This window comes from Alternaria metachromatica (genome assembly GCF_023757995.1).
Source record: "Alternaria metachromatica strain BMP 0045 chromosome Unknown scaffold_8, whole genome shotgun sequence".
NCBI classification, from domain to species: domain Eukaryota; kingdom Fungi; phylum Ascomycota; class Dothideomycetes; order Pleosporales; family Pleosporaceae; genus Alternaria; species Alternaria metachromatica.
The window spans coordinates 476,464-501,865 of record NW_026055499.1 but is presented as its reverse complement, the minus strand read 5'-3'; the positions used below and the strand labels follow the sequence as shown (position 1 = coordinate 501,865).

Sequence of the window (25,402 nt, the reverse complement as noted above, 5' to 3'; positions counted from 1 at the left end):
GCGGCTATCTTCCTTTGCGCATCAACATGCTTCTCGTTGGCTGCCATGACGAACGCACAAGTCAGCGCAAACGTGCTTTCTGACTCTGCACGTAGCATTGCCATTGGAACCAACGTCTTCTTTGGATACGTTGGCGCCCTGATCGCCAGTTGGACTTATCTACCTGGCGACTCTCCCCGTTATGCCATTGGAAATGGGATCAACTTGGGTTGCGCAGTGACATGGACCGTCGTGGCGATTTTCACTAAGCTCTGGATGACCCGCGACAACAGGAAGAGGGACAGGAGGCAGCTAGAAGCTCATACAGAGCTCGCATCATTATCAGATGACGAGATCGCGAACCTTGAGTGGAAGCACCCTGCATGGCGATGGAAGCCGTGACTGACGTCCCATTCTCCTCAGAGGCCCCAGAGACATTGCGGCGTTTATGGAAGAAGCCCACATGGCTCTTCACGTTTAATCATGCCACCGAGGGTAGAATGGCCGACCAGGTTCGCAGTGCATGCGACCAGATTTTTCTTCACGACAAAGTTTTGTTCTGAAGTCGGGAGCTGTTTCCAGTGTCTTCGTATGAGTTAGCTACTTGTATTCAATTCTCAAATTCACACGACAGAGGCGTGAAGTCGCAAACTTACATGCCTTTGTTCCTTCACAATCGCTCGTTCACTGCAAACAGATTCACCCACCTGATGCATTTCCACGAACATGTCTATCGACTGCAAGCTCTGAGTTGCCAGCTGCTCGACTCAGTCTCTACCAACTTGTAGCCCTCGTTCAAGCAGGCATGGACAACTTCCTCAACACGCAACTGCATCCCGCAGACACTTGCAACATCTGCACCGAGCACTTCAGCGCGACCCATCAGCCTGCGGCGCTGCCTTGCAAGCATATCTTCGGTCATGAGTGCATCAAGAAGTGGTTGAAGGAGGGTAGGGGAAACTCAAATGCTTGTCCAACTTGCCGTTACGTCGTGGTCCCCAAACCAAACCCACGCGCAACCTTCGATGTTGCCTCAATCTGGAAAGCAATATGCGACCAGCCGCCCGAACGCCTCCATGAATTCATGATGAAGATATGGTCTGGCCTGGAGATACTTTGGCAGCGAGAGCCCACCGGTGCCTTCACAGTAACCTCCATTCTCGACCAAGCCATCATCCCCGCCCTTATCAACACTGCACATCGCACCAATGCGCCCGACGATCGGCGGCCGGACTCTCTTTTGGATTGCTACAATCTCGTGGCGGCATCTTGGGACTCTTTAGGTCGCCCCAATGTAGCGACTGGTCTTGCGATCCCGCTGGTTCGGCTCGCACGTTTGATGGCCAGCGCAGGTGCTGTGCTACCAAAATGGCTGACCAAGAACCCACGCGCAAACAGACTAGTCTGGCGCGCAAATGCCTGTCTACCTATCGGCGAAGTAGACATATCGTGGCGCTACATCATCGAAGCCTCTCAACAGATCGAGTCGCCTTACTTCCCCTTGCTGCACCTCTATACCGTGTTCATAAGCCAGAGCATCGCGCACTTCCCTGCACCGAGTCTGTATCCCACCAAGCGTCATGAGATCATGAACCTTGTGGTTGAGCGTTGTTGTACAAGGATTGGTGGAGGAGGGGCGGCTTGGAAGGGCAAGCCGGGCGACGAGCTCAAGGAGGTTTTGGTGGGGGTATACGACGAGTTACGAAGGCATCAGCTGGAAAAGAACCGGATGAGTCTGCGAGGTCACGACGGAGAGGATGCGCTGGTCAAGGGCATATGGGCTCTCGCTGGCTGGGGCGGTGGAAGAGGTAACGCGCGCTGATGGCATTGCGTAGGTGGGGCCATTCGAGCCATCTTAATTCTATGTGCTTTATGAAGTTAGCATCCTTGTATCGATTTAGAATGACAAGGACATTGAACGCATACCTGAATTGTAGAAGGATACCAGCATGACTTGCGAATGACGATGCTCACTGGTCGCCGTTAGCGTGTTCCTGGAGGCTTGGCGGATTGCGACGCGTCCATGTCGCGCGGGGCTGCGCGCCTCTCCTCCCGTTGCACCATCAATTAATTATACGGACTTGTCGGTAAACCTCAGAACCCCACGCGACTCTGAGCCGTCCAACATCATCGCCATTGGCTTGTACAGAATAATTTCGAGGATGACTTCAAGCCCGCCGCGCCTGCCGATGCTTGTCTTGTTGAAGCATCCTGTGCAGGAGTGAGACTACGATGAATCTGGCGAGATCGCGACACTACCGCTCACGTTCGCCATATCAGACACCATGGAGCTTCTCCCACAGATATCCAAGATGAGCTACTATCAATAACCTTGGAACGAAGGCTGAACGAAGACTGAACACAGTCGCGCATCTTGCGAAACGTGGAAGCGATCAAGCAGAGCTCATTCACGAACAAGGCAAAATGCCTTGCATCATATTTGCTTCAGAGGGTTAATACAAGACTATCAATACGCTCTTCAGCTCGAATACTCGAAGACGGCAACTGCCAGGCTGCCGGACAGATCATCACGGCAGGTATAAAAGACAATACAAGCACATTAACTCGCTATGAGCGTACCACTAAGAGGCATTGGTTTAGATTGACATCCTAGACAAGCATTATTATCCGCCACAACGGCATCACTCCCTTGAGATTTTCGGCAGTCTTCGCGAATGCGATGATGTCTGGAATGATATATACCTCTCCTATATAGTCATGTCAAGGTCTCGATACTTTACGAGTAGCCTTCATCACATCTGACAGAATGCACTTTTTGTCTCATCTATGGCTGACAGCTACAGTCGGGGTACTCTCAGCTACTCAATCATCGACCGAATGTACGCGCGAAGGTCTCCTTGCAGCCGCAGACTCCTATCTAGCGGCTCAGGTTGCGGGCTCTCCTAGCAGGCTCAGCCTCGCGCCCACGAACTTCACATATCTGCAGAACAACAAGGCTTCCAACATTGCGACTGGTCTCCTCTCAACGCCCTTCGTCATCGACCTCAACCGCTCATCCACCGACACCGAAGCATGCGCCAGTTACACAATGTGGATCAGCGCTTCTGGGAACAAACCCTACGTAGTTAGCACCCAGATCCGCCATCTGAACAACGACACGTCGTCCATCAGCTCCATCGATACCGTAGCAGCCACAACCGGCGACCTATTCTTCGACGCGAAGAAGACCCTCTCCTACATCCGCGCCGAATCGTGGTCTACCCTTCCCACCGCCTCGCGACCCTCACGTGCTCTCCTCAAGTCTGTCGGTGACGCCTACCTCGACATGTGGACTAATGCTACTGCTGCCGACACTATACCCTGGGGCACTCAATGTGAGAGGGTGGAGGGAAGCATGTATACAAACCCCTGTGGAGCGAGTCTTCCGCACGGAGGGAGTCAGAAGGCGAATGGTATGAGGCGATACGTTATCGATGAGAGTATTGGTAGTGTGCAGGTCAGTTGCCAGTTCGATAGCTTGGGAGCTTGGCCGGACAGTCACGAGATAAGAGTTGAAGGTGGGACGGTGAGGTACGTGCATACCGTCACTGTACTGAGGGGTGTCGGCGCTTAAGATGCGCTATTGCATTTCTATTACAGTCATTGTATATGATTAAGCGTCTCAATTATGGCCCTTGCTCGTCTACTTAATATCAGCGCTCTTGACAACTGTGCCAAACACATCTGCCAGCTCCGCCAACGCCACCCTGGTAACCTCGTCGCCCTTAACACCAGGTATATCACGGTCGCCGATGGCATCCTCTACCAGAACGACTTCGTATCCCTTCTGGAAAGCCTCACGTGCAGTTGTAGACACGCAGACGTGTGCCATGTAACCAGTCAGGACAAGCTTCTTAACACCCATCTTCTCCAATGTCTCATGCAGAGATGTCTGTTCAAAGGATCCCGGGTAGTTCTTCCAGATCTTCTCTTCTCCGTCCTGATCATACATTAGCGACGATTCCCCCTGGGACGTTGTAGTGGCCAACATACCTGTGCTTTGACCTCCTTGAACTCTTCCGCCAGGTCAGTGCCAGGCGTGAAGACGGGTGCGCCTTCGGGTGTCTGGTGCAAGATGTGGATGATCTTGCCGTTGGCTTTGCGGTACTTGTCGAGAAGGTCGGCAATGACCTTTCCGCTTGCTGCGGCGTTTGTTACGGTAAGTGCGCCGGATGACTTGTCGGTAAAGTTAGCGATGCGGCTGGCGGGGAGAGAGTGAGTGTGGGCAAGGAGGAGATTGGACGTTCAGCAATCAACCGCTGCATCCAAAACGAAACCATCGGCAAGCAGTGGCCTTTCAAGATTCAGGGAGAAATTATGCCGACCGCTCGATAGCTATGGGTTGTTACTTACATATTCATTCTGGGCGTCAATGATGAGAAGGGCAGAGTCGCTGGTCGAAGCCGTAGAGGCGGGCATGCCAAGAAGGTCACGGAAAGAAGGAGGCGCCATTTTTTAGGTAGGATAGTAGTATGTGGCTGTTCTGTGTGGTGTAGATGAAGTGGGTTGTGGATGTATTGCTGTAATGGCAAATTCGTGCGAGAACAAAGGAGGTTTAAGTAAAAACGAGCAAAGTAGATCTTACGTTGTACGATCGTAGCCTCTATACGGTAAGCAATGATTAATGATCTACTTGATTCCAGAAGATGTGTATGCTATTCGGGATTTCGGGATACGACACCCTTTTGGGGTGAGTAGGCGTACCCCGCCTCTGTGGGTACCTGCATGACGCGCTGCCAGGACCTCGGCCCAATGACGTCCAGCCGCCCGTGGGGCGCCATACCTGGGCATCTTCAAAGTCTGGTGCTTCACGCGTTGTTTTTTCGATATATCCGGGCTTTTTGGGCCGTGGAGGTTCACCTCAAAGTGTGCTCACACTTGTGATTTCACTGGCTTCCATTCTATCTAACCTAAGTCGACTCTCCACCCACGCCTCCTGCGACGTACCAAGCCATCAGACATGGAAGAAGCCAACTTTAGCAAGCCAACTTTCTTCACGAGTGCCTAGAACTCCAATGTCGAACAAGAACAATCTTCCCAAACGGCGATAAATGATTGCGACACCTAGCGCTTGTGTGGCCGTGTGCGGCGATGCGACAAGAACGACGAAGTTGCAACAGACGTATGAAACTCTACAACTTCCAGTCTTTTGCCCATACATTCGCCTTGCTGAACGGCAAGACACCTCCCTTCACCATGTACCGCTGAACATCGCTTGGCGAGACGAAGGGGACGGCAGGGCCTAATGCCACTGGCTTGCAACACCCAGCATTCTTTACCACAATCTCGTTGGCTTCCCTGTGATTGCTTGCCACGATCCAGACGCCCCTGGCATGCTCTTTGATCTCCTCAATGGCGAAAATACCGGAAGCCTTCACATCTCGAAGTGACGAGCCTTTGGAAAAACGTTGGATCGAATCTCCGAGCCAGTAAACGTTGTGAAGTTCGAGGGTACACTTCTGCTGGCGAAGGAAATCGGCGGAGTTGTCGTTCTGCTGAGTATCGTCGAAGTGTAGTGTCTCCAAGCGTGACCAATCGGGAGAGTGTGACGAGCCGCCCAAGAGCCCCATATGTACCGAACCCTCGTTGCCCAGTCCGTCTCCGCTAATGGAAAGATGCGTTATACCCGCGTAGTGCGATGCTGTGTTGATATTCTGATCGTGCAGAATACCCAAGTCATGGTCTATGGCATCCAGAATTGACATGTAATGACCAACGTACTTTATGGCAAGTACATGTCCGAGCTGAGTAGCGGGTATCGGTGACGCGCTTGGATCGGCATCACTCAATGCCCAGATTGAATGCGTTTCGATGTAGACTTTGAGCTTCTCTTTCCGCATGGAGTTGCGGAGAACGGCATCAACGGCGTGATCAAACATCCTAGTGCATTCGTGACCGAGGTATGCTGGATATGGCTCGAACATCATGCGGCGGCGAGTCCACATCTCGTCCTCAAAATCCTCCGGATCGTGGTCTTTATATAGCAGCACTGTCTGAAGGAGCTCCTCACTGGAGGGTCGCTCCTGTGCTGGTCGAGATTTGTGGAAACCGGGAACGTGGATCATTTCCTTGACGCCATGAAAGTTTCCCAGTGAGTGTGCCAGGGAGTCGCGTAACTGGGCAGAGTCGCGCTCTTCATGGCACCCATCTATGAAGTGGAGATAGGTGTTCGAATTTGGCGGCAGCTCATCGTCACTGTCGGCCTCCCAGTCATCGTGCTGCGTGAGTTCTCCATGGAGCCCAAACTCATCAGGCGGTGTCGGCCATACGTTCTCGAAGATGACCGCCGAAACACGTCCTAGGTTGCAGCTGGGGTTGGTCCTTTGGGTCTGCACTGCTTGTGCCATCCTCGAGATACTGCTAGACGTAGGCATTATATAGAAAGCCGTCTCGGAAATAACCCATGCGGGGATGACCGCGCTCAGGAACTTGTTCACGCGACGTAGCGATGAGATGTCGGAGGCGTCATTTGTATTCCTCGCGATCATAACAATTAACTCGGGTGGCAGGTCGTCGAGGCGTCGAAGCTGTCCTGGGATATATACGGAGGCAAGATGAGTAGCGCTCATCTTTTCGTAGATGCTGTTCTTTCCTCCGGCTGTGGAAACTGTATCGCGGGCGCCGGTGTATGTGCAATGCTGTGGTTGAGACTGATTCTGACCAGGCAGCGGATGTGAGGGTTGCAGTTGAGCAGGAGAAAGCTGCGGTTCTCGGTGGGTTTGGGTTCGTAGAAGTGAGTAGCGGAGGTTTTTGAAAGTGGCTGGGACGAGATTTCACACTCATGGTTGACAGGTCGCGCGCCTCTCCCTCGCAGTATACACACACGTTTCACATGCGTTATCCTGAAGCTTCTATTGGTAGTTGCGGTCGCCGATCAGAGTTTTTGCCCCTTGTATTAGTACAATAGCGCGCCATTTCATCGTTGAGGTGCGGTATAGTGAAGGTGAAGGTGAGCCAGCCATGCAACCGAGGTGTGAGCGTCGTGATGTCTTGACACATTCTCTAGGAACACCGATGCGCATTGAGGTACTGCTTACAGCCTTCGTAGTGGGATTGCAGCCTTCAGGAAGAGACCTCGGGATGGTATCGTGGCAGCCATCATGCCCAGAGATTGAGTTGAAGGCAGAGGCGTATTTGAGATGCATGCCCAGGTGGCCTCGCCGTCGGAGCATATATTCGCTCGTCAGAGCAGTAAACGATATTCATGGGGCGAAGCGCATGTAGACGATCCAAGGTTCACAGTGGATACAGCGCCTGGAGTGGCCACTGAAGTCGCGTCATGGATGTCCTTTGTACCACACCTGGGCAGCTTGGTTATTGCTATGAGCGTGTCAAGCTGCAAGCTGCGGCTGGGACAAGGCGAGCGAAGGAAAGCGCGCAATCTGTCAGACGCCTGACCTTGATGCTGAAATTAGCTGATTGGCTTAGTTATCGACAAACGTCAACAATTTATGTGCGGCGCAGGAAGACAAAGAGATGGTAGCATGGGAGGTGAAAGCGTGTACGAGATTGCGTGCGGCGTCAAAAGACGTAGTTGCGCGCTAGTATCCACAGTGGGACAAGATTAATAAGTAACGATTGGCGACTTCGCAAACTACGATAATAAATGAGGAAATACAGGCCCAGACGATGAACATATGGAGACATTTTATGAATTAACGCGTCAAACTAGCTGGGACTCGCTAGGGGAGAGGTGATGCTCACGAAAGGATTCGGTGTAACGCGCAAAGAAAAGATTAAAATCGAACTATCATCAGCACACTGGTAGTATAACAAGACCAAGCACTCGCAAATTGACTGGTGACGCCAGCTCGTGCGAAGGCGAATTTGAAACACCTATCAAAACCTTAACTAAGCGTGTTAGTAAGCCAGTCGCAAGCTTTCGTGCAGGCTGAGATACATACCAGCTCAAAGATACGTCCGCCCACCTGGCGCCGCTTCCTTGATCTCCTTGAGATGTTTTCCATGCTCCTCGATAGCTTTCGGGGAGGTTTTCGTAACTTCACCCTGACGAAGCGCGTAAGAGTACCAGGTCTTGAAGCATTCTTTCTGAGAGGCTGTTGGATAGCGCACGCCTTTCGCGCGATGGGCGTGGAGAACCATGGTCTCGAGAGATTGGGTTGCAGCAGGCATGATGATGGTGCGACGTTGAGAAAACAAGATTTGTAAAGCGATGACTGAATGTGCAATACGACGAAGGGTAGATCAGTTCTGAGAGCGAAATCGGAGTAGTATTACTGCAAGCGGATCCGCAGTGAAAATGGCCGTCACGTGATGACAGTAGTCTCAGATCGATTTGCGGAAGCGGAGAACAAAGGTGGAGCAAGTGAGTGTATAGAAACGAGAAGATTTGACGAGGCAGAATGGTCGTGGGCTTACATGTCTTGGTGTTATCTTTTTCCGGCTCTCCATCAGATCTCCGCGACAGGTATAACGGCAGACGTGCGCAGCGGCCTGCCGGTGCTCAAGTCACCGAACATGGGTTGAACGCCATCATCGAGAGTTTCCCGAACTCTGAATAGCCGTGCACGTCTTGGTGTCAGTCGAAACTGTATGCAGATCTCAAGTTCGGCGTGAATGCGGCAGCCCTGGCGATGTGGACATTCTGCGCTTGACGAATGTTACCTGCTTGTAAAATCATATCAAGTTCTGACGTTGCTCTTCCGACCTCAAAATTTACTCGACAAACTAGGAGACGGGAAGGGAACAAGTAAAGATGTAAGCATAGGTACGGTGGGATCCGTTGCTTTGCTTCTATAGGCGCTATGTGCGGACGATCGGTGTCAAGGTATCAACTCGGGCGACGCGCGGGAAAGCGGGGTCAGTTCAGCGGGCCGAAAGCAAACCCACCTAAAAGTTCGGCGACGAGCGCCCAATGCACAGGACAAAACGGCAGATACAGGGTGTAATACAGACTTTCGAGCCAGGTCAGGGAAGCCAGGTCATGCGCAACTCTCGTTCGTGGTTTATCGGGGTCAGAGAAATTCAGTTACTTGAAGCAAAAGCCAAACACCAGATTCATTCGAGTAAATTAACCCCAGCGTGTAATCGCCGAGGATCTGTGGGTGAGCGTCCTCCATCAGTGATGTACCTTACTTGTAGGAACATCTTTCCACTTCTGCGGGAGGTCACCTTGATTTCTGCGGAAGACCCTCAAGCCTTCGAACTTCAGATCACCTTCAGTGATCTCCGGTATCCTGATCACTCCGCTGAAACGCAAGCCACGCTCTTCAAATCTGATATCTCCTTGAGCAATGCGATACGTCCCTGGGTCATAGAATTCGCCAGTCGGATTATCAAGCCGAGCGTCGAAGTGAAGCTGAGGTAACGCGCCAGTATCGATATCAAGAGCAGGAAGGTCTCTAAGATGTCGAGTCTCCACGTTAGCCCGTTTTCGTTCTGGTGTTCTCTCCATAGCCAAGTTCAGTGCTTCCTCGCATAGTCTTTCGACTTCATCGTTCTCATAAGAAGGTGGAGCGCGTCTGCCCCGTCTTTCTGTCGCCGTAGCCCAAAGCCACTCAGCGATGCGATCATCGTCGAGCCCAAGGATTGCCGGGCCAGTAAACTTGCCAAAGTTGAAGTAGGCTTCGAGTATGCCAGATGTAAGCGAAGAAGCACCCAGATATTTGATTGTAATGCTGAGCTGCCCAATGAGATCTGGATGCCTCAGTTGAAGCAACGGACATAAAATCATGTAGGTTCCTGCTACATAACTCATGTAGTTATGTAGCTTAAATCTCCGGTGCTCTTCATTGATTGCCAAAAGGGGACTCATATAGAGTTGAGGCAAGGGGCCTGCAACTTCACGGGGTAGATGGTCCACGTGCTCCGGCGGAGTTGGGGGCGCGCCCGAAGTTTGCGCGATCCAGGATAGTATGCTTTCCTCGTTATCGATGTCCGGCTCAGGAGTAGGCGACGGAAGCCTTTGTCTCTTGTGAGGATGGTCAGAGGCTTCGCCAAACTCTGCAGCGTTCGGTCGTGGCCGTTTTGTCACTGTGGCAGGCAATGTTTTTTTAGTGAGTAGGTTCTTTCGCTGCGTAGCAAAGCACCAGCACCGGGAGGTGTTATGTGGTGTTTTGTTCTTTAGATACTCTTTCGAAGCTGGGTGTTTAGGATATGCTTTGGCCCAAATCTCTTCTAGATTGTGAAAGACTTTGATGGAATGCTCCAAGGCGCTCTGGGGATGGGTTAGGATGATGGGAAATAGATATGTATATTTGGATACTAACAATGTAGTACTTGTCCTCTAGTATTGGGATTATCTGCACGAGACGCGAGATCATGCCGCGCTTCGTCCAACATAGTTCTTCACCAGGACGACCGAAACCGCGGAGCAACAACTGCGCCTGAAGCCATTCCTCCGAAACGTCCTCCACTTCGAGTCGTGCGTTATTGAGCTTTTGCAAGACATCCTCCTTGAGCTCAAGGTAGCAGTTGTTTATCTGCATTCGTTTGCGCGGGTGAAGCGACCCATTGTATGTATAGGACATTCCGGCCCAGGTCTGTCCGGCAGACAATGGTTTGGCCATTGTCGTAAGGAATTGGTGATGGGAGTTGAATTTGTGAAGTCAGGCTTGCAGTAAGTGAAGATAAGACAGGAATAACGCTTGTGTGTCGATGCTGTCTATAGTAGCAGCATATTACTAAGGTTATTATTAGCTCTTTTTACTAAAAACTAGTATACTACTAAAAGTAACTATAAGTTATATTACTACTACTACTAAGCTAAAGTAAAGTATAAGTAGTTAAAATTTTTACTTAAATATTTTTACTTATATAAACTACTATAAATATAGCTACTTTAGTATATTAAAATTACTTTTTTTATATAAACTTAAACTAACTTTAGTAAATACTACTTTACTCTTACTATATAATAGTAAAACTTAACTAATTTAAAGCTAAGCTTTAATATACTTACTATAATAATATAGTTTACTAGTACTACTATATAAGCTAAAAAGTTAATTATAAGTAATTTAATAAAACTTAAATAAAATATTTTTATACTACTAACTTTACTATTAATTACTTTATATAACTTTTTTATATAAACTTAGTTATAAGTAATTTACTAGTACTATTATTTATACTATAAAATACTTAAAAAGTATTATAGTTATAAAAGTAAAATAAAAGTATAATTATATATATTTAGTAAATAAAATTTTATAAAAAAGTTTATAAGTAAGTTAGAAGTAATAAAGAGGTACTAAGAGAAGAACTATTAGAGGCTTATAAGTAGATTTAATTAATAACCTTAGCTCTAGCTTTGCTTAAAATCTAATTATCTATGTATATAAGTGCATGGCGATACCCCTGCGGGCTGATGCAGGGTGCAGGTGGGGATGCTTGCCGAGACGCGTGTTGGCCTTAGCTGACACTGCGGCATCTGCAACCCGCTGCTCGCCGACTAATAGCAAGCGCCGACCATCTGAAAGCGACAAGTCGCTCTCAGCAGTCAGGCACCTTTCCACAGAATCTCCACGAGTTGTCCCGAGCCTAGCGCGAAGGCTCAGCAAACTGTCAACTCCATGTCCAGATCTAACTAGGTGGCGTAGTCCATCACGATGCTCGCAGTATTGCCGCGCGCATTTGAAGTGGGCGTCGAAGATACGAGTGAGCAGCTTCAAGTTCCGACTCGCGTCATGCATGCAGCTTCTTCTTCTCAACACCTGGGCACACTAGCAGCGACGGCACTGTTACATGCAAAGTGTCAGCATTCACTGCGGACCCGGCGGGCTGACCCAGGCATACAGAAGGATGCACCCGCGCATTAACACGCTAACAGTGCCCTCTCTGTAAGGTTTGCAGGGTCTTCCACACCACAGCCAAAGATCGCGATGACACGCGGTGCGGTGTACATTGATACCTGACAAAGCAATAGTCGAAAGCGGTCAATAGCAGAACTGAAAAAAGTATTCATGTGGCTAAAGATCGCGCGGCACGCGCAGCGCACTGCTGCTCTTACGCCTACTCTGATAACTAGCGACAAATCTACCCCATTAACATCGGTCAACAAACGAAACCTTCTGTCGGTCAACACTCGTTCCACACCGCCCCGTATTCGACCTTCGACGTATCGTAATCCAACCACTTCTCAACGGTGCAAGAATCATCGCTTTTGATTCTGTAACCACAAATCTTTACAGGCGTGTCGCTGATCATAGGAAGATTGATCTTGCCTTCGAAATACAAGCTATCTGCCCGGAATTCGAGATGCGCGGTTTCGCCAGAGATCCGAATCGGCCCCCCGATAGATGGTCTGTTCTCGTATAATCGAGCTTCGCAGTCGAGGTCGAGTGGCTTTTGTAAGTCGAGAGGCGGTGATTTTATGGTCGCGTCCAAAGGTAATTTATTTACACTTTTGAGCTCTTCTAGAATGTCTCGAAGTCTTTCTGTCTCCTTGTCGATCTTGCGTTTCCCATTGCTGTTGTCTCTTGAACGCTGGCTCAGGTGTCTATAACACCAATCTTGGACTATGTCAAGGCCAGGCGCCATGACCATGGTCCCTTTCAATAGCCCAAGGTTGAGGTGGGCCTCGAGCAAGCCACGTTCCTGTGTATGGTCATCAAGGCCTTGAACAACCATGCGCAGACTACTTTTTAGTTCTGGGTGTTTGTGCTCAATGAGTGGGCACTGAATCCAGTAAGTACCCATAGCCGCAACGAAAGTCTGCTTGGCACGGCACGCCTCGTGCTGGCTCATGAGGCTTTTCTCATCCTCGCTGCGTTCTGGAGTCCATGGGTTTTCGGGTTGCTTCCCCCAATAATTGTTCACATACTCCCCTGCATGTGAGGGTATGGCAGCGTCGACACCGTCGTTTGTGAACACTTCCGATTTGATCTTCTTACTGGACAGAATCTCATGGTCGTCTGGGATGGGTTCATCGAGCTCCCTTTTGAGGTCGTTTGCTGCGGGTGGTGTAGATGGAGGAGTGATTGTAGATGGAGGAGTGATTGTAGATGGAGGAGTGATTGTAGATGGAGGAGTGATTGTAGATGGAGGAGTGATTGTAGATGGAGGATTGAATGTAGATGGAGGAGTAATGTGCCAACCATGCGTGGTGTGCCACTCTGTCGCAAGTTCCTCGAATATCATTCTCGGATATACTGGCAGCTGCAATGATTGTCAGTAAAACGAATCGACTAAAGAAACTAGATATGAACTGAAGTAAGAGAGTATGGTACTTGCCAGATTTTCTGCCACGCCGCTGGCTTTCAGCTTTGCCAGTCCTTTCTTCAGCATGTTGATTTGGACCCAAAGTTGTTCCTTGCCCAAGTCCGCAGGGGAAATCACATCCCAGAATAGTGCGTGTCTGCGCATCTCTTTTTGGTTCATGTTGAAAAGCGTGACTAGAATGTTATCAATGCCGAGACGACGTTCTCCATTGATTTTGTACACTGTGCCGTCATATGAGTAGATGTCCCCTTCCACCTTTTTCTTCACCTCGATAACAATTGAATTCGACATTCTGTATGACCTGGAAGTTTGCAAGAAACACTAAGGGTATCGTCATGCCTTTATATGAAGAACTTTTGGATCCCTGTAGGCGTTCATACGGACGCGTCGCGCTAGTGACCACTAGTGCTCACTAGAACGCGCCGAAGAAGTAAATCTTCCCCAGCCATCTTCATTCTTGAAACCGTATCGATCACGATGGCTGAGATTCCGACAGCCTCTTAGACTCCATCGCGTTCTTTCGATATTAAATTGTTTCGGTCCGGATCAGGTTATGGTATAGTGTTGCTTCCTGTCGTCGGCCTTATTGTTAGCGCATAGTGTCTTGAGCCCTCAGGGTCAAATGCCACGCCACTTTCATCGTTAGAATGCGTTCGCGAAATCTTTTGTGGCGATGATCGTTGAGAACAATCTTCAAGGTTGTATGTCATTAGTCTATCCGCGATTTGCTCGTCTCGTGCCAACGTTACCTGCTTAGGTATATGACTGATACGGTGAGTGGTAACCACCACCTCTAGGTTCTGTTAACGTATCTCGCGCATGTACTATTGGAAGCTTTCATCCCCAAGCATGACGTCTTGCAGAATTTCAGGTTTCCTTTCGATATGCTAATCAATACTTCGTGTTTAGGTAGTGTCTCTAGCATATCCACATCTAGTCCGGAAGCGATGCTAAAATCATCTTCCGGAATAATCGAGACCACGAATAGATATTCGCAAAGTTTGCTAACGTCCAACTGCGAGATTGATAGCACAATTGCTTCATCTCAGTCAAATGCTTGCTACACTAGACCGGACAGATGTAGAAGGCGCCCGTTGGCGTATAGAAATGCGACGCATATATTCTATCATGTCCACCACGAGATCTCTACTACAAGTATGCGCTACATCTTCAATGAACAGAAATATATATATACGTCACCCACATTGTTTGCAATGGCATATCATCACCCGAGTGATGGCTTCCAAGGTTTGATTCACATCATGTGTATGGGGCTTTCACCACTCGCAAATGCGTACGGTCGCGCCTTTGCCAAGTATTCGCAAAAATGGCCACCTCCAAGTTACTATACTTGCCTTCACTCTCTACCCCGTCCACAGAAGCTGGAACCGCAACCTAGGTACTTCGGACGCGGGGGTCATACATCTCAGTTCAACTACACCTGCGGCACCTACCTACCACTTACAACTCGTTTGCCTCGAACAGACCGTCCCGCTCCCACTGCAGGACACTTCAAGGGAATAAGAGGGCCCTCCAAAACACACGCCCGACCGCCGCCATCATGCCTCTCCTACCTCTAACCAAGGGACAAAAGAAGGCAGCGAAGAGAGCTGCCAAGAAACAAGGCGCATCAGCTACTAAGGAGGCTCCTTCGAGTAACGTAAAGTATAGACTAGTCGATACTATCGAGCCTGAGCGGTTCGACACGCCCGCCATTCCATTCGTACCTACCCAGGATGGCGCAACATCGACACGGAATGTTGGTGTTTCTACTCCTCAACACTCCAGCCTTATGTCTTCTGAAGACATCGACGCTGCTTCATCTACCTCAACTGCCTTACAGCAGCTACCATCATCGAGCACTGATGTCGCTCGGTTTCAGTCCTCAGGCCCTTCGCCTACGTTGTCCGCACTGCCTTTAGAGTCCCTGGGCAGCTTCAACGATAGCTTCACCTTCACAGCTCCCACTGGCGTTGCTACGTTTGGTGAACGCTCAAATATCACTGACGTTTCCAACCACGAGTATGGATTTTCTTCCCCCCAGATTGTTGGGGACATTGAGGATGAAAGTCCAACTTCATTGGCTTTCAGCGAAGCCTTCGTGGAGGACCCACGTAATCCTACGTTCATGACCGCCGCAGCATCGACGGGAGCTTTTGAGGAAGTCTTGTCACAAACATCTGATACGACAAAGTCATCGACCTTCACGCGGCTCCAGGATACCACGACTACCACCGCTTCAGCACCTGCGCTCGTTGACCGTGCTGTTACTGACGTCGAGAAGAAGCTGGAAGTGTCTTCTGACTATGCAAACCAGGAGCGGGCTCTTGTACGGTACTGCACGCTCAAGACAATTAGTCTTGTTGCGGACTACGAAGTGGATCAGGGTCTCGATGAAACCAGCACCAACTTTTCACTTGAAAGTGTACTTCCTCATCGGATGTTCTTAGCGAGCGCGGATGGTGTGATCCAATGCATCGCATACGACCAGCTTCTACACGACGTCGAAACCGTCAAGGATGACGGCGGGTCGGACTTTGACTCCGTCGCATCTCCAATCAAAAGTTTCCTCGAGCATTCCAATGGCGCACATGACAAGACCTCCAAGAGTATTGACTGTCGCATCGAAGACGTCCAGTCAGACCCCGGCATCCGCGAAAGGCTTCACGATGTGGACAACGCGGGTTTAGAGGGTTCCGAAGTATCCGAATTGCGTGATCACGAAGAGCTCTCGAGCCATACGGACGGTTCGAATACCGGTCCAGACGAGGCTGCATCGGTCAGTACCGAGAAGCGTGAAGTTGTTGCGACGCAGCAAGGAAGTCTCCAATCAACCACACGCTCAGGCAGCAAAGAAGAGCTCCATAACGCACCACTGAACGAGCTCTCCAATGGAGAGCTTGCGGAGAGAGTGGCGACTAGTCCTCAAGTTCCAGTGGCTTCCAACGATGGACCCGATGTGAGTATAATACGTCTCGGTACGGAGCTCCTCTCCTCCTACCTTGAAGTCATCGAGGCCGAGGAAAGCGGAAAGGTTACTCGAGACGCCGTGATCACCGCGTTCCTGAAGCTTGTCAACATCGAGCGAAAGAAGCGAGGGGTTCATGCTCTACCGTCGTTATACACAGCACAAAGTGTGCTGCGCAGTGGTATTCTTCCACACACGATCATGCTTGGTACTACGACTGTTGCGTCTTTCACCGCTCAGTTGAGCTTCGATGAGAAAGACGAGGTTGTTATCAGCGACGTGTGTGCGGCTTGGGATCAATTGGGTCGTGAAGAAGTGCAACAGCAACGTGCAGCTTCCGAAGGCGTAATGGGCGTATTGAGTAGAGCGTTCGGCCGGCCCACGTAAAAATGGGCGGGCTCCGTGGGTTATGTCTCAAGAAGTGAGTCTGGGTGGAGGAAGAGACATGGAGTGTCTATACATGTCACCTCTCGTAGTACTTTAGGCCGTCATGAAGTTCATGCTGTCTTTGCATCGTACAGAACATGCTCTGAAAGTGTAACATACATCAATTCGACACAGTTCCCTTCCCAACCATCTCTGCGAGGCAAATTTTCAGCGCGATATGAACATATCCCTTCGGCTGGATCTTCGCGCCAGCTAATCTTGCACTGAGAAATTTTGCACGCATCACTCGTACGAGCCGGACAGCTCATCTCCCAGGTCGAATCGCCTGCGCAGCCGAAGTGTGGCAAACAACGACAAGGCTTGTCAGGGGTCGGTGGTAAGCAGGAGCTTTGGTGGGTCATGAGATGACTCCGGGAATCGTGCTCGGCAAGATCTGATATCCACAACAGCTGGCTGAAACAGCACAAGATCTTGGAAGTCCGATATCGTAGATGATAGTAGCCAGACTAGTCACACAAGGACAAGACTCTACACCGGTATACAGCAGCGGCTGAAGTTGATGTTGCCACACACCAAGATGCAGATACTCCTTTCCACCGTGGTGTATTACTGTAAACCGGATGACATCCCTGCCTACGTCCTTCATGTTTTCTTCTTCCGCGATGATGCCGTGATAGCCATCGGATGGACCGACCCTGATCTACGCGCCATCAAGGACATGGCTGGGTAAATTCGTACGACATCTAGATGCCACCGGCTTGCCAGCTAATATGAGGCATTCGGCGGTCTTGGATCTAAAGAACTGGGCAAGTTGCGCGACCTACAAGCGCAGCCGTAGTGCCCCGATGCTGTACGCGAAGCCGTTAGTGCTGTATACTGATGGTCGCTTCGAATGGTGTTGCACCAGCAGTTCATCCTGTAGTCCATGTTGTTAGTCAGATACTATCTTGTCGATCGCCTAACTGAGTACAGGCGATCAAGGCAGAATGAGAGTTCGCGAAGTGATGATCTCCTGAACGCTGAATGTGTGAACTGTGAAGAGTTCGCGAACCTCGATACACTTCCAGGGGTGCCTTGACCTGTCAGTAATAACACCACCATTATGCGTTCATGTAGTGCATAGTAACATTGTTTTCATGTACTCACCGACCTCGAGATCCACTCATGCACTCCACACATCATCTCCGCTCAAGATACCCACCGCGCTTGGCATGTCTTACCAGGATCGGTAGAAAAGCCGGCTACTATACATCTTGGCAGATCCTCTTCATCCGGTGGTTATCCTGAGTTTGCCGAGGCTTCCCGCCATGAGCGCCCAATGTTTCATCACGTGCGCCACTGTCGCTAACAATATCATCGCCTACATGACATTAGCGCGGCGGGTGTTCCTTCCAAGCTTCGTTGTCTTCCGAGGAGTGTGGGGTAAGGCGACCACCTGTACCCTAGTGGCGTTCTTTTATATTAACATCCTGTGAACCGGGTTGAGAAAGCGCGTAAAGCCCGGATCAGCGATATTATCTTTGTGGTGTCGTGCAGATGTGTGCAAGGGGCATGGATCTTTGTGCTCTTCTATCTTTTCCATGATTACCGAGGCCGGTCACTGAACGGTGCAGCTTGCCGTGTTCGTGGTTCCTAGGCCGTTCTAGTCAGTGCGCTGGGCGTGCTTTTCGAAATGAGAGGACTGGAACACACCATCGTCGTTGACACCAAGACGGATGTAGACAGAGGCGAGATGATACCTCATGACCACCAAAAGCGACTTCTTCCAGCGATTCAGGCTCATCTCCACCTCGAAGTCGACATATAAGCTCGCTGCTGCTCGCAGTTTAGTATCATCACCGCATCCAGCACAGATCTCCAACTCAGCTCAACATGGTCTCTTTCAAGTCTCTCCTTCTCGCCGCTGTGGCTACCACCAGCGTGCTCGCCGCTCCCTTTGACTTCCTCACTGAGCGTGACGATGGCAACGCAACTGCTCTTGAGAAGCGTCAGTCCACTCCCAGCGCTGAGGGCTACAACAACGGGTACTTCTACTCGTGGTGGACTGATGGCGGTGGTTCCGCTCAGTACACCATGGGAGAGGGCAGCAGGTACTCCGTGACCTGGAGGAACACCGGCAACTTCGTCGGTGGCAAGGGATGGAACCCTGGAACCGGCCGGTATGTCATCTGGAAGAACTAAGCTTCATCATTTGCTGATCCCCATCCTAGCACGATCAACTACGGCGGATCTTTCCAGCCTCAGGGTAACGGTTACCTTGCCGTCTACGGTTGGACCCGCAACCCGCTTGTGGAGTACTACGTGATCGAGTCTTACGGCACCTACAACCCCAGCAGCGGATCCCAGCGCAAGGGCAGCTTCACGACTGACGGCGGTACCTACGACGTTTCCACCTCCACCCGTACCAACCAGCCCTCCATCGATGGAACAAGGACCTTTCAGCAGTACTGGTAAGTTGACAAGCAATATGTAGACGTTGGACGCACGCTAACAACCTCCCAGGTCTGTCCGCACGCAGAAGCGCGTCGGTGGCAGCGTCAACATGCAGAACCACTTCAACGCCTGGGCTCGTTACGGCATGAACTTGGGCCAGCACTACTACCAGATCGTCGCCACTGAGGGTTACCAATCTTCTGGCAGCTCGGACATCTATGTGCAGACTTCTTAGGTCAGGCAGGATCGCGGATAATCGGATGAGCAGTCGGTGTGCAATAACAGACAATAGCGGCGCTTCGGTTGCTGTCCGAATTAGACTGTAGATACGGGCGATGCGGGTCGTTCGAACTAGTCCGTAATGTGTCAATCCAATCGCTCGTTCAAATACCGTTCGCCTTTAACTCCCTGCATTGACTTCCTTTTCTCCTATATCCCTGCAAGCAGACTTCCAAGCAATTATGTCGGCCACCTTCTAGAATCGGCCAAGCTTTCCTCGTGTTGTGGCTGCATGCCAAGCTCAGAACGTGGCTGCCAAGGTAGGAGATATATTACTTGTGGGTCATGATCTCGCAAGCGGAAATAACGCCCATCAGCCGAGAAGATGTAAGGGGTGGCTGCATGTGGCGTCGAAGCGTGATAGAAGTCCTCGTTACGGGTCTCCTCATCCGTGAGGCCTTTGATTTGGAGGACTAATCGTCGGGCATGAGGAACTTGGGTGCTGAGCGAAGTTGGACATGCTCCATGGCAGGACCCAACCTCCGAGAGCGTACTGCGTTGTCGCCAGTACGCGATTAACCGGATATGCAACTGCATGGTATCGACACTGTGATGCTGTTAGTCGAGTGACGATGGGACACAAAGAGAGCTATGCAGAAGAACGCAGTGCAGCAACTTCCCCTAGCAAGTAGTGAGACGCTGCTGTCCATGTTCACATCTGGAGCCGGCTTCTTGCCAACGGGTCCATCCGCTCGATATATTATCGTCGATCGTGGTGATCGTGATGATCGCCACAGGGAGAGTAACATGCAGTCGACGACATATCTTCGTTGTTAGTCACCATGTCATCAGACAGCTGGGAGGTTCTGATGGAGAAGATCATCGAGCCAACCATGAAACAGCGAGACGCTTGCAATATGACTGCGAATCCGGCCGCCACACCCGCAAAGATCTTGTTCGAACAGTCTAAAATCGGTGCGAAGAAGCCGGACGTGTGGAAAAAAAGGCCACACAAGGACACTGGGACAAGACGCGCATCCGAGCCGTTCGAGTGGAAGACCGCTGGGAAATCTTGAGTGGCGCGCAGATCATGGGTAGATGGAGCCAGCGGGAGTGACGGAACAACAACTTCCTGAGCCCGGACGGGTGGGCATCGGCTGGTAGATAGACATCACAATGTATCAGTCAAAGAGACATGAAAAAGTCCAGAAGTGTCTTCGATTTACTGTAGTGAACTTGAGTGATGGTGGCAGACGCATCAATGTTGGAAGTAAGACGATGGGAAGTCACGGATGCGCCTTACCCGATTGGGCGCACTGGGACGCAAGCCACCCCAGAGATAAAGCATTTATTTATCACGGCAATGGGAATAAGCAAGCATCGCAATACTGATACATCATTATCATATCTTCATTGAGCGGTGTATTTCCCCACCATGTACATGTATCCCCATTTCCTTTTATATACAATGACATCTACATCTTATTGAACACATTCGTGCCCGTAACATACTCCTCAGTCCCCTCTCTCCTCCGACTCTTCGTAACATTCTCATAAGTCTCCTCCGTAACAATGAGCTCGTCGCTCAAACTCTCCAACAACACGCTACTCTCCGCTTCTGCGCCGGCCATGTAATCGAAGCTCTCGCCAGACTCGCTGCCCGCCTTCTCAAACACATCAGCACCGCCGTCGAACCACCGGGCTTGCTCGCCTATCCAGTCTACTCCACCCGTGCGTCGGTCACGGCGTACGACTTCCTTTTCTTCGAGGGGTAGAAGGGGGAGGTCGGTCTTGGGAGGGAGGATGGTGCGACGGTGCCAGGCGCCGAGGAACATGCCTTCGGGGTCGACTTCGTTGCGGACGCGATTGTATTCGTCTAGGTCGTTGCCGTATACAGAAGAGAGGTAGGCGTTGTCGACGGATTGGAAGTTCTTTGCCCAGTGGGGTCGGCCGTTGTATTCTTTCATCAGGTGTTCGAAGGCCTGGTAGTAGCGTTCGCGGCAAGGGGGGTCCTGGCCATAGGGACGGTAGAGCGTGGCATTGAGGTACAGAGCAGGTTGGTCGGGATATGAGGTGTCCAGGAATGGACGCGGTTCTCGGTTGACAGTGTTTGCGATGCGGACTTCGATAGGCGAGTGGACGTAGAGACCTTTGGTGCTGAAGGGAATGCCAGAAGATTGCTCGTCGCCATGCAGCCAGTCTGTCAGTCGCGACAATACCTCGGGGCCTTTATCGAGGGGAACACTCCACTCGTTGACGAACTGCGAGTAGAGGCAGTTCATCAAGAGTTCCGTGCGCTGCTCGCCAACCGCAGAGATGAGAGCGCCGTCTTTGAAACCGTATTGCATGCCGAAGACGAACCACTCAACCCAAGGCAGGAAGCGCGGGACATACTGCGATATCCAGAGGAGAATGTGGTAAGTGTGGAAGCCGACGCTACCGCCATACCAGTTGTACTCCGGTTGCCTATGTGCCTTATCCGTCTTGTCTGCCCGCCATACGACTGCGCGCTTCATGTACGGTAGCCACCATACTCGCGTAAACTCGCTCGATGTCCAGAGCCCGTTGTTCCAGTCTGCCAAAACGTCTTCAATCGGTAGTATAGTCTGTATCCATTCGACGTTGTTCGCTTCGATCATCTGGAACTCGATTTCGACGATGATGCCCAATGCGCCCAGCGATACGAGGGCTGCTCGGAAGAGATCTGGCGATTGCTGAGGTGAGCAGCGTACCGCTTGGCCGTTCGCCAGTACTATCCGGAGGCTCTGAACGCGGTCGGAGAGGAGGCCGTGGTTGTATGAACTGCCGTGCGTCGCTGTCGCAATCGCGCCCGCCAGCGATTGATCGTCGATGGATCCGAGATTCGGCATCGTCAAGCCGTGGCTCTTCGCTTGGAGGTTGAGATTATGTAGACGTATTCCAGCCTGCACATTCATGGTCTTGCGCTCCTTGTCCACGTTCAACACCTCCTTGTAGTCATCGAGATTGATCATCCATGCCGACGTGCACGTTATGTCTGAGGGTGAATGTCCGCATCCTACAGTGACGACGCGCCGTCGCATGCGTCTCGCGAGGTTAACAACCTTCTGCACCTCTTGGAGACTCTGCGGCCGGATGTAGAGCTCCGGCCGCGAATGGAACGTCCGAGCCCATGTGTGATGGATGTGTGACTGCGATGCGCGGAAGGGAACGTCGGGGTCCGTACGGTCCAACTCGATATTGAAACGTGGCGGCATCATGACGCCGGATAGAGGCGACTGCGCCATCCTCGTGGTGTTGAGAATACACGATGCATGAGTTGAGATGATGGCGTGCACATGAAAGATTGTCGCGATCGAAGGGTCCAGATGACGTTAGCGGCATATCAGTCTGGACCCCGCCAGAGCACGATAATATCTCGGAGCTATCTCGGGTTTATCGTAGCTTTTTTTACAGGCCAACATCTGGACGCGCACGCATTCTTTCAAGGCGAGCACTCTCTATTCACGACGTTTCCCATCCGTGATTTATGTCACGCTATCGATAATAACATCACCGTTTGGTTAGGTGCGGATTGTCAAATTCGATAGAAATCCAGGAGAATAGCTACCTAGGTAATAATGGAAAACTATCTTCCCGAATTTCGATCGAACTTGACAACCCGCAACTACTCAAACAGTGATGCATGTTCCGGGATAGCAAGATCACCAAAGCCGATCTCGTCGTCCATCATTCGTCGTTGCCGTCACCGTCGTACAGAATCATTTCAAGTCCGACAGGTCATAGTGAAGTACAATTCTTCGCGTAGCCCATCTCCAGCTCTACAACTTGCTCAACACCTTCTCCTCCCTCCCCTTCAACCCCGGATGCTGCGTAATAATCGGCCTAGTAACCGCAAAGAAAGCCGTTCCACCCGATTTACTCGAGAACTGCGCTTTAGAGCCAACGTGGAAGAAAGCAAAGTCGCCCGCAACAAGGTGATGTGTAACACCCGTCGCCTCGTCTAATACGTCGATTTGGCCGTTGAGAACGTACTTGGTCTCTTCGTAGTCGTAGGTGGGAATGTTGCGTGTGGGGCCCGCTTTGATGCGGTAGAATCCTGAGGTCAGGTATGTGGGGGAGTCGGTGGTTTGGGTGCGGATGCTGGGGGTGTGTTAGATGGGGGTGCTGCGTAATTGGTATGGGGGAGGAGATCGAGAGGTTGATTCTGTGTGGTGGGATGGTTTGGTGGACTTACGAGTGGAAGTCTGCGACGATGGCGCTCTCGCCCTCGGGGATGGGGATGTACTCATTACCCGCGCCCTTGATGATGGTGAGAGGTACGTATTTCTGAGACACTAAAAACGGTAAGTATGTGTTCTCCAGGTGATCCAGAGTTCAACGGAGTGGTGTCGCTACTTACTGGCTGGTGACGTGTGGTGTTGTGTATGAAGGAGAAGTTGGGGGGATTTGAAGTTAATTATCTAATGTTTAGAGCCAGATACCTTTGTTCATATACATCGAGCAAACTGCGCCTGAGTACTACTTTGGCCCCGTTGAGCACTGATTGCTGCCTACCCCTTCTTCTCCTCTCCGTGATATTTGTCCGCATTGGGTAAGTCGTGCCGGGCAGCCTAGCGTAGACAACCTGACCTTGTACTCGTCGAATCTGAGTTGAGATCCACCTCAAATTAGAAGCCGATTGGAGATCCGACGGTGGATCTATCGTGTGTTGCGTGATATGCGGTGAGATTTGTGGTGCAGGTACGGGGAAGGGACCTGGCGCTAGCGCAATCTAGATTGAGCTGTCATCACATCTCTATCTTCACACACAACAATCTTCCCATATTTTGTGATTGCCTTCTGACTGGTATTTTGTTCATACACGTCCCTATGTCGAAATTAACTTACGGATGTGCCCTTTCAGAACAGACGCAGTGAACATGTAACGAACAGCAGTATAAACCCAAAGTGACACGAGTACGAGATGGCAAGAAAGCTAAACTCAACCTCCATCTCAGCTTATCCCATCCTTGGAAGTAACAACGCAGCACAACACACGTCACAGCCCAAACATCCCCCAACATCACGGCGCCAACCCAGCATCCTCATAATGAAACAGCTCCCTCAGCCACGCCCAAGAAGAACCATACAACCGCTCCACACCATGCGTCTCCAAGAAACACAGCGCCTGATCCCAAGGCAAGCCACCCTTCCTCATCAACCCCTCTTCCAGTATACCCTTAAACTGCGTATCCAGCGGCCGAAAAAGACGCGTGATATCTGCGGGTGAAATACCGAAGGTATGGACACTGTTCGGTGTAAAGATTGTACCGGTGAACTTCCAGCGGACGGCGGTTTGGATGATCTTAAAGGCTATCGTGTAGCGGGAGTAGAGGGTGTCGCCGGGCATTTCGTATAGGTGGGTGATGTGCGTGTGCATGAGGTCTATGAAGTTGGCCATCGAGCCGGCTGTGTTGGGTGCAGTCGTGGGGATGTGGGATAAGATTTTCTGGGTTTCCGACTCGATCGTGGGAGATTTGGGGTCGATGTGCCAGCGGGTGAGGGGGTCCATTGCTGTGATTGACAGTCAGGTTTCAGTTATTTATGGACTTGGTGTAAGGCGTCTTACCCGCTTCCGCAAGGCCAAACGCTTCGAGTTTGTGAAAGATGGCGAGGCAATATTTCTTCATCGCGTTGAGATGCTGTTTCCTCCGTGTTAGTCTACGGCTTGAATCCCGGGTCACCAAGAGTTGGTCGCTGAATATATTGGCAACCTTTTCGTATTCATGTACATGTGTGTACTCCGTCTCCGAGGGTTCTTTCCATCCGCGAAGATCTGGACGCTGGAGTTCCAAAGCATCGGCGGCCTCTTCGCGATCGCATACTCGCAGCAGACGTAAAGCATCGTTGCAGCGATGTTGCCAGTCTAGTAGTTGTATCTGGACATCTTTCCTTTCGGTGTATTCCTTGCTCTCACATGGTGTTGGATTTGCCCCATCCGTTGACTGGGTACGCAGCCCTGTGGTGGAACTTCTCGTGCTGATAGTGGGGAACAGCCGCCGCAGCGGAAGCGAGGACCAAAAGGGTGGTACACTTGACGGAGGGTTGCTTGTGCGTATCAAATTGTCACAGTCGCCGCTGAAGTGATCTCGACGAGGACAGGTGAAGCAGACGACCTTCTCCAGATTCGCGCAGTCTAGTTTAGAAGTGGTTTCCTGCTTGCAGTCGTCGCAAAAATGCCTTGTTGGTATAACCGCATCGGGATCGTTTGGG

At 50.9% G+C, this 25,402-nt stretch overlaps 9 protein-coding genes across 9 annotated transcripts; 4 read left to right on the top strand and 5 right to left on the bottom strand.

Annotated features, from left to right (window-relative positions):
• Positions 1–635: 635 nt before the first annotated feature.
• On the top strand, positions 636–1,801 carry J4E83_004612 (uncharacterized protein; the record flags this gene model as incomplete). Its single annotated transcript, XM_049331539.1, has 2 exons — positions 636–643; positions 724–1,801. The coding sequence occupies 2 exons, from the start codon at positions 636–638 to the stop codon at positions 1,799–1,801; spliced, it is 1,086 nt and encodes a 361-aa protein (XP_049189313.1).
• Positions 1,802–2,746: 945 nt separating this feature from the next.
• On the top strand, positions 2,747–3,553 carry J4E83_004611 (uncharacterized protein; the record flags this gene model as incomplete). Its single annotated transcript, XM_049331538.1, has 1 exon — positions 2,747–3,553. The coding sequence occupies one exon, from the start codon at positions 2,747–2,749 to the stop codon at positions 3,551–3,553; it is 807 nt and encodes a 268-aa protein (XP_049189312.1).
• Positions 3,554–3,622: 69 nt separating this feature from the next.
• On the bottom strand, positions 3,623–4,431 carry J4E83_004610 (uncharacterized protein; the record flags this gene model as incomplete). Its single annotated transcript, XM_049331537.1, has 3 exons — positions 3,623–3,919; positions 3,973–4,155; positions 4,333–4,431. 3 exons carry the CDS (start codon positions 4,429–4,431, stop codon positions 3,623–3,625), a joined length of 579 nt encoding a protein of 192 aa, XP_049189311.1.
• Positions 4,432–5,111: 680 nt separating this feature from the next.
• J4E83_004609 (uncharacterized protein) lies at positions 5,112–6,548 on the bottom strand (the record flags this gene model as incomplete). The annotated part of the gene is made up of 1 exon (XM_049331536.1): positions 5,112–6,548. The coding sequence occupies one exon, from the start codon at positions 6,546–6,548 to the stop codon at positions 5,112–5,114; it is 1,437 nt and encodes a 478-aa protein (XP_049189310.1).
• A 2,510-nt stretch (positions 6,549–9,058) lies between these two features.
• J4E83_004608 (uncharacterized protein) lies at positions 9,059–10,427 on the bottom strand (the record flags this gene model as incomplete). Its single annotated transcript, XM_049331535.1, has 2 exons — positions 9,059–10,156; positions 10,209–10,427. 2 exons carry the CDS (start codon positions 10,425–10,427, stop codon positions 9,059–9,061), a joined length of 1,317 nt encoding a protein of 438 aa, XP_049189309.1.
• Positions 10,428–14,722: 4,295 nt separating this feature from the next.
• J4E83_004607 (uncharacterized protein) lies at positions 14,723–16,516 on the top strand (the record flags this gene model as incomplete). The annotated part of the gene is made up of 1 exon (XM_049331534.1): positions 14,723–16,516. One exon carries the CDS (start codon positions 14,723–14,725, stop codon positions 16,514–16,516), a length of 1,794 nt encoding a protein of 597 aa, XP_049189308.1.
• A 1,872-nt stretch (positions 16,517–18,388) lies between these two features.
• Positions 18,389–19,184, top strand: J4E83_004606 (uncharacterized protein; the record flags this gene model as incomplete). Its single annotated transcript, XM_049331533.1, has 3 exons — positions 18,389–18,675; positions 18,727–18,966; positions 19,019–19,184. 3 exons carry the CDS (start codon positions 18,389–18,391, stop codon positions 19,182–19,184), a joined length of 693 nt encoding a protein of 230 aa, XP_049189307.1.
• A 1,459-nt stretch (positions 19,185–20,643) lies between these two features.
• J4E83_004605 (uncharacterized protein) lies at positions 20,644–22,434 on the bottom strand (the record flags this gene model as incomplete). The annotated part of the gene is made up of 1 exon (XM_049331532.1): positions 20,644–22,434. The coding sequence occupies one exon, from the start codon at positions 22,432–22,434 to the stop codon at positions 20,644–20,646; it is 1,791 nt and encodes a 596-aa protein (XP_049189306.1).
• A 534-nt stretch (positions 22,435–22,968) lies between these two features.
• On the bottom strand, positions 22,969–24,701 carry J4E83_004604 (uncharacterized protein; the record flags this gene model as incomplete). The annotated part of the gene is made up of 3 exons (XM_049331531.1): positions 22,969–23,290; positions 23,385–23,484; positions 24,425–24,701. The coding sequence occupies 3 exons, from the start codon at positions 24,699–24,701 to the stop codon at positions 22,969–22,971; spliced, it is 699 nt and encodes a 232-aa protein (XP_049189305.1).
• Between the last annotated feature and the right edge of the window lie 701 nt (positions 24,702–25,402).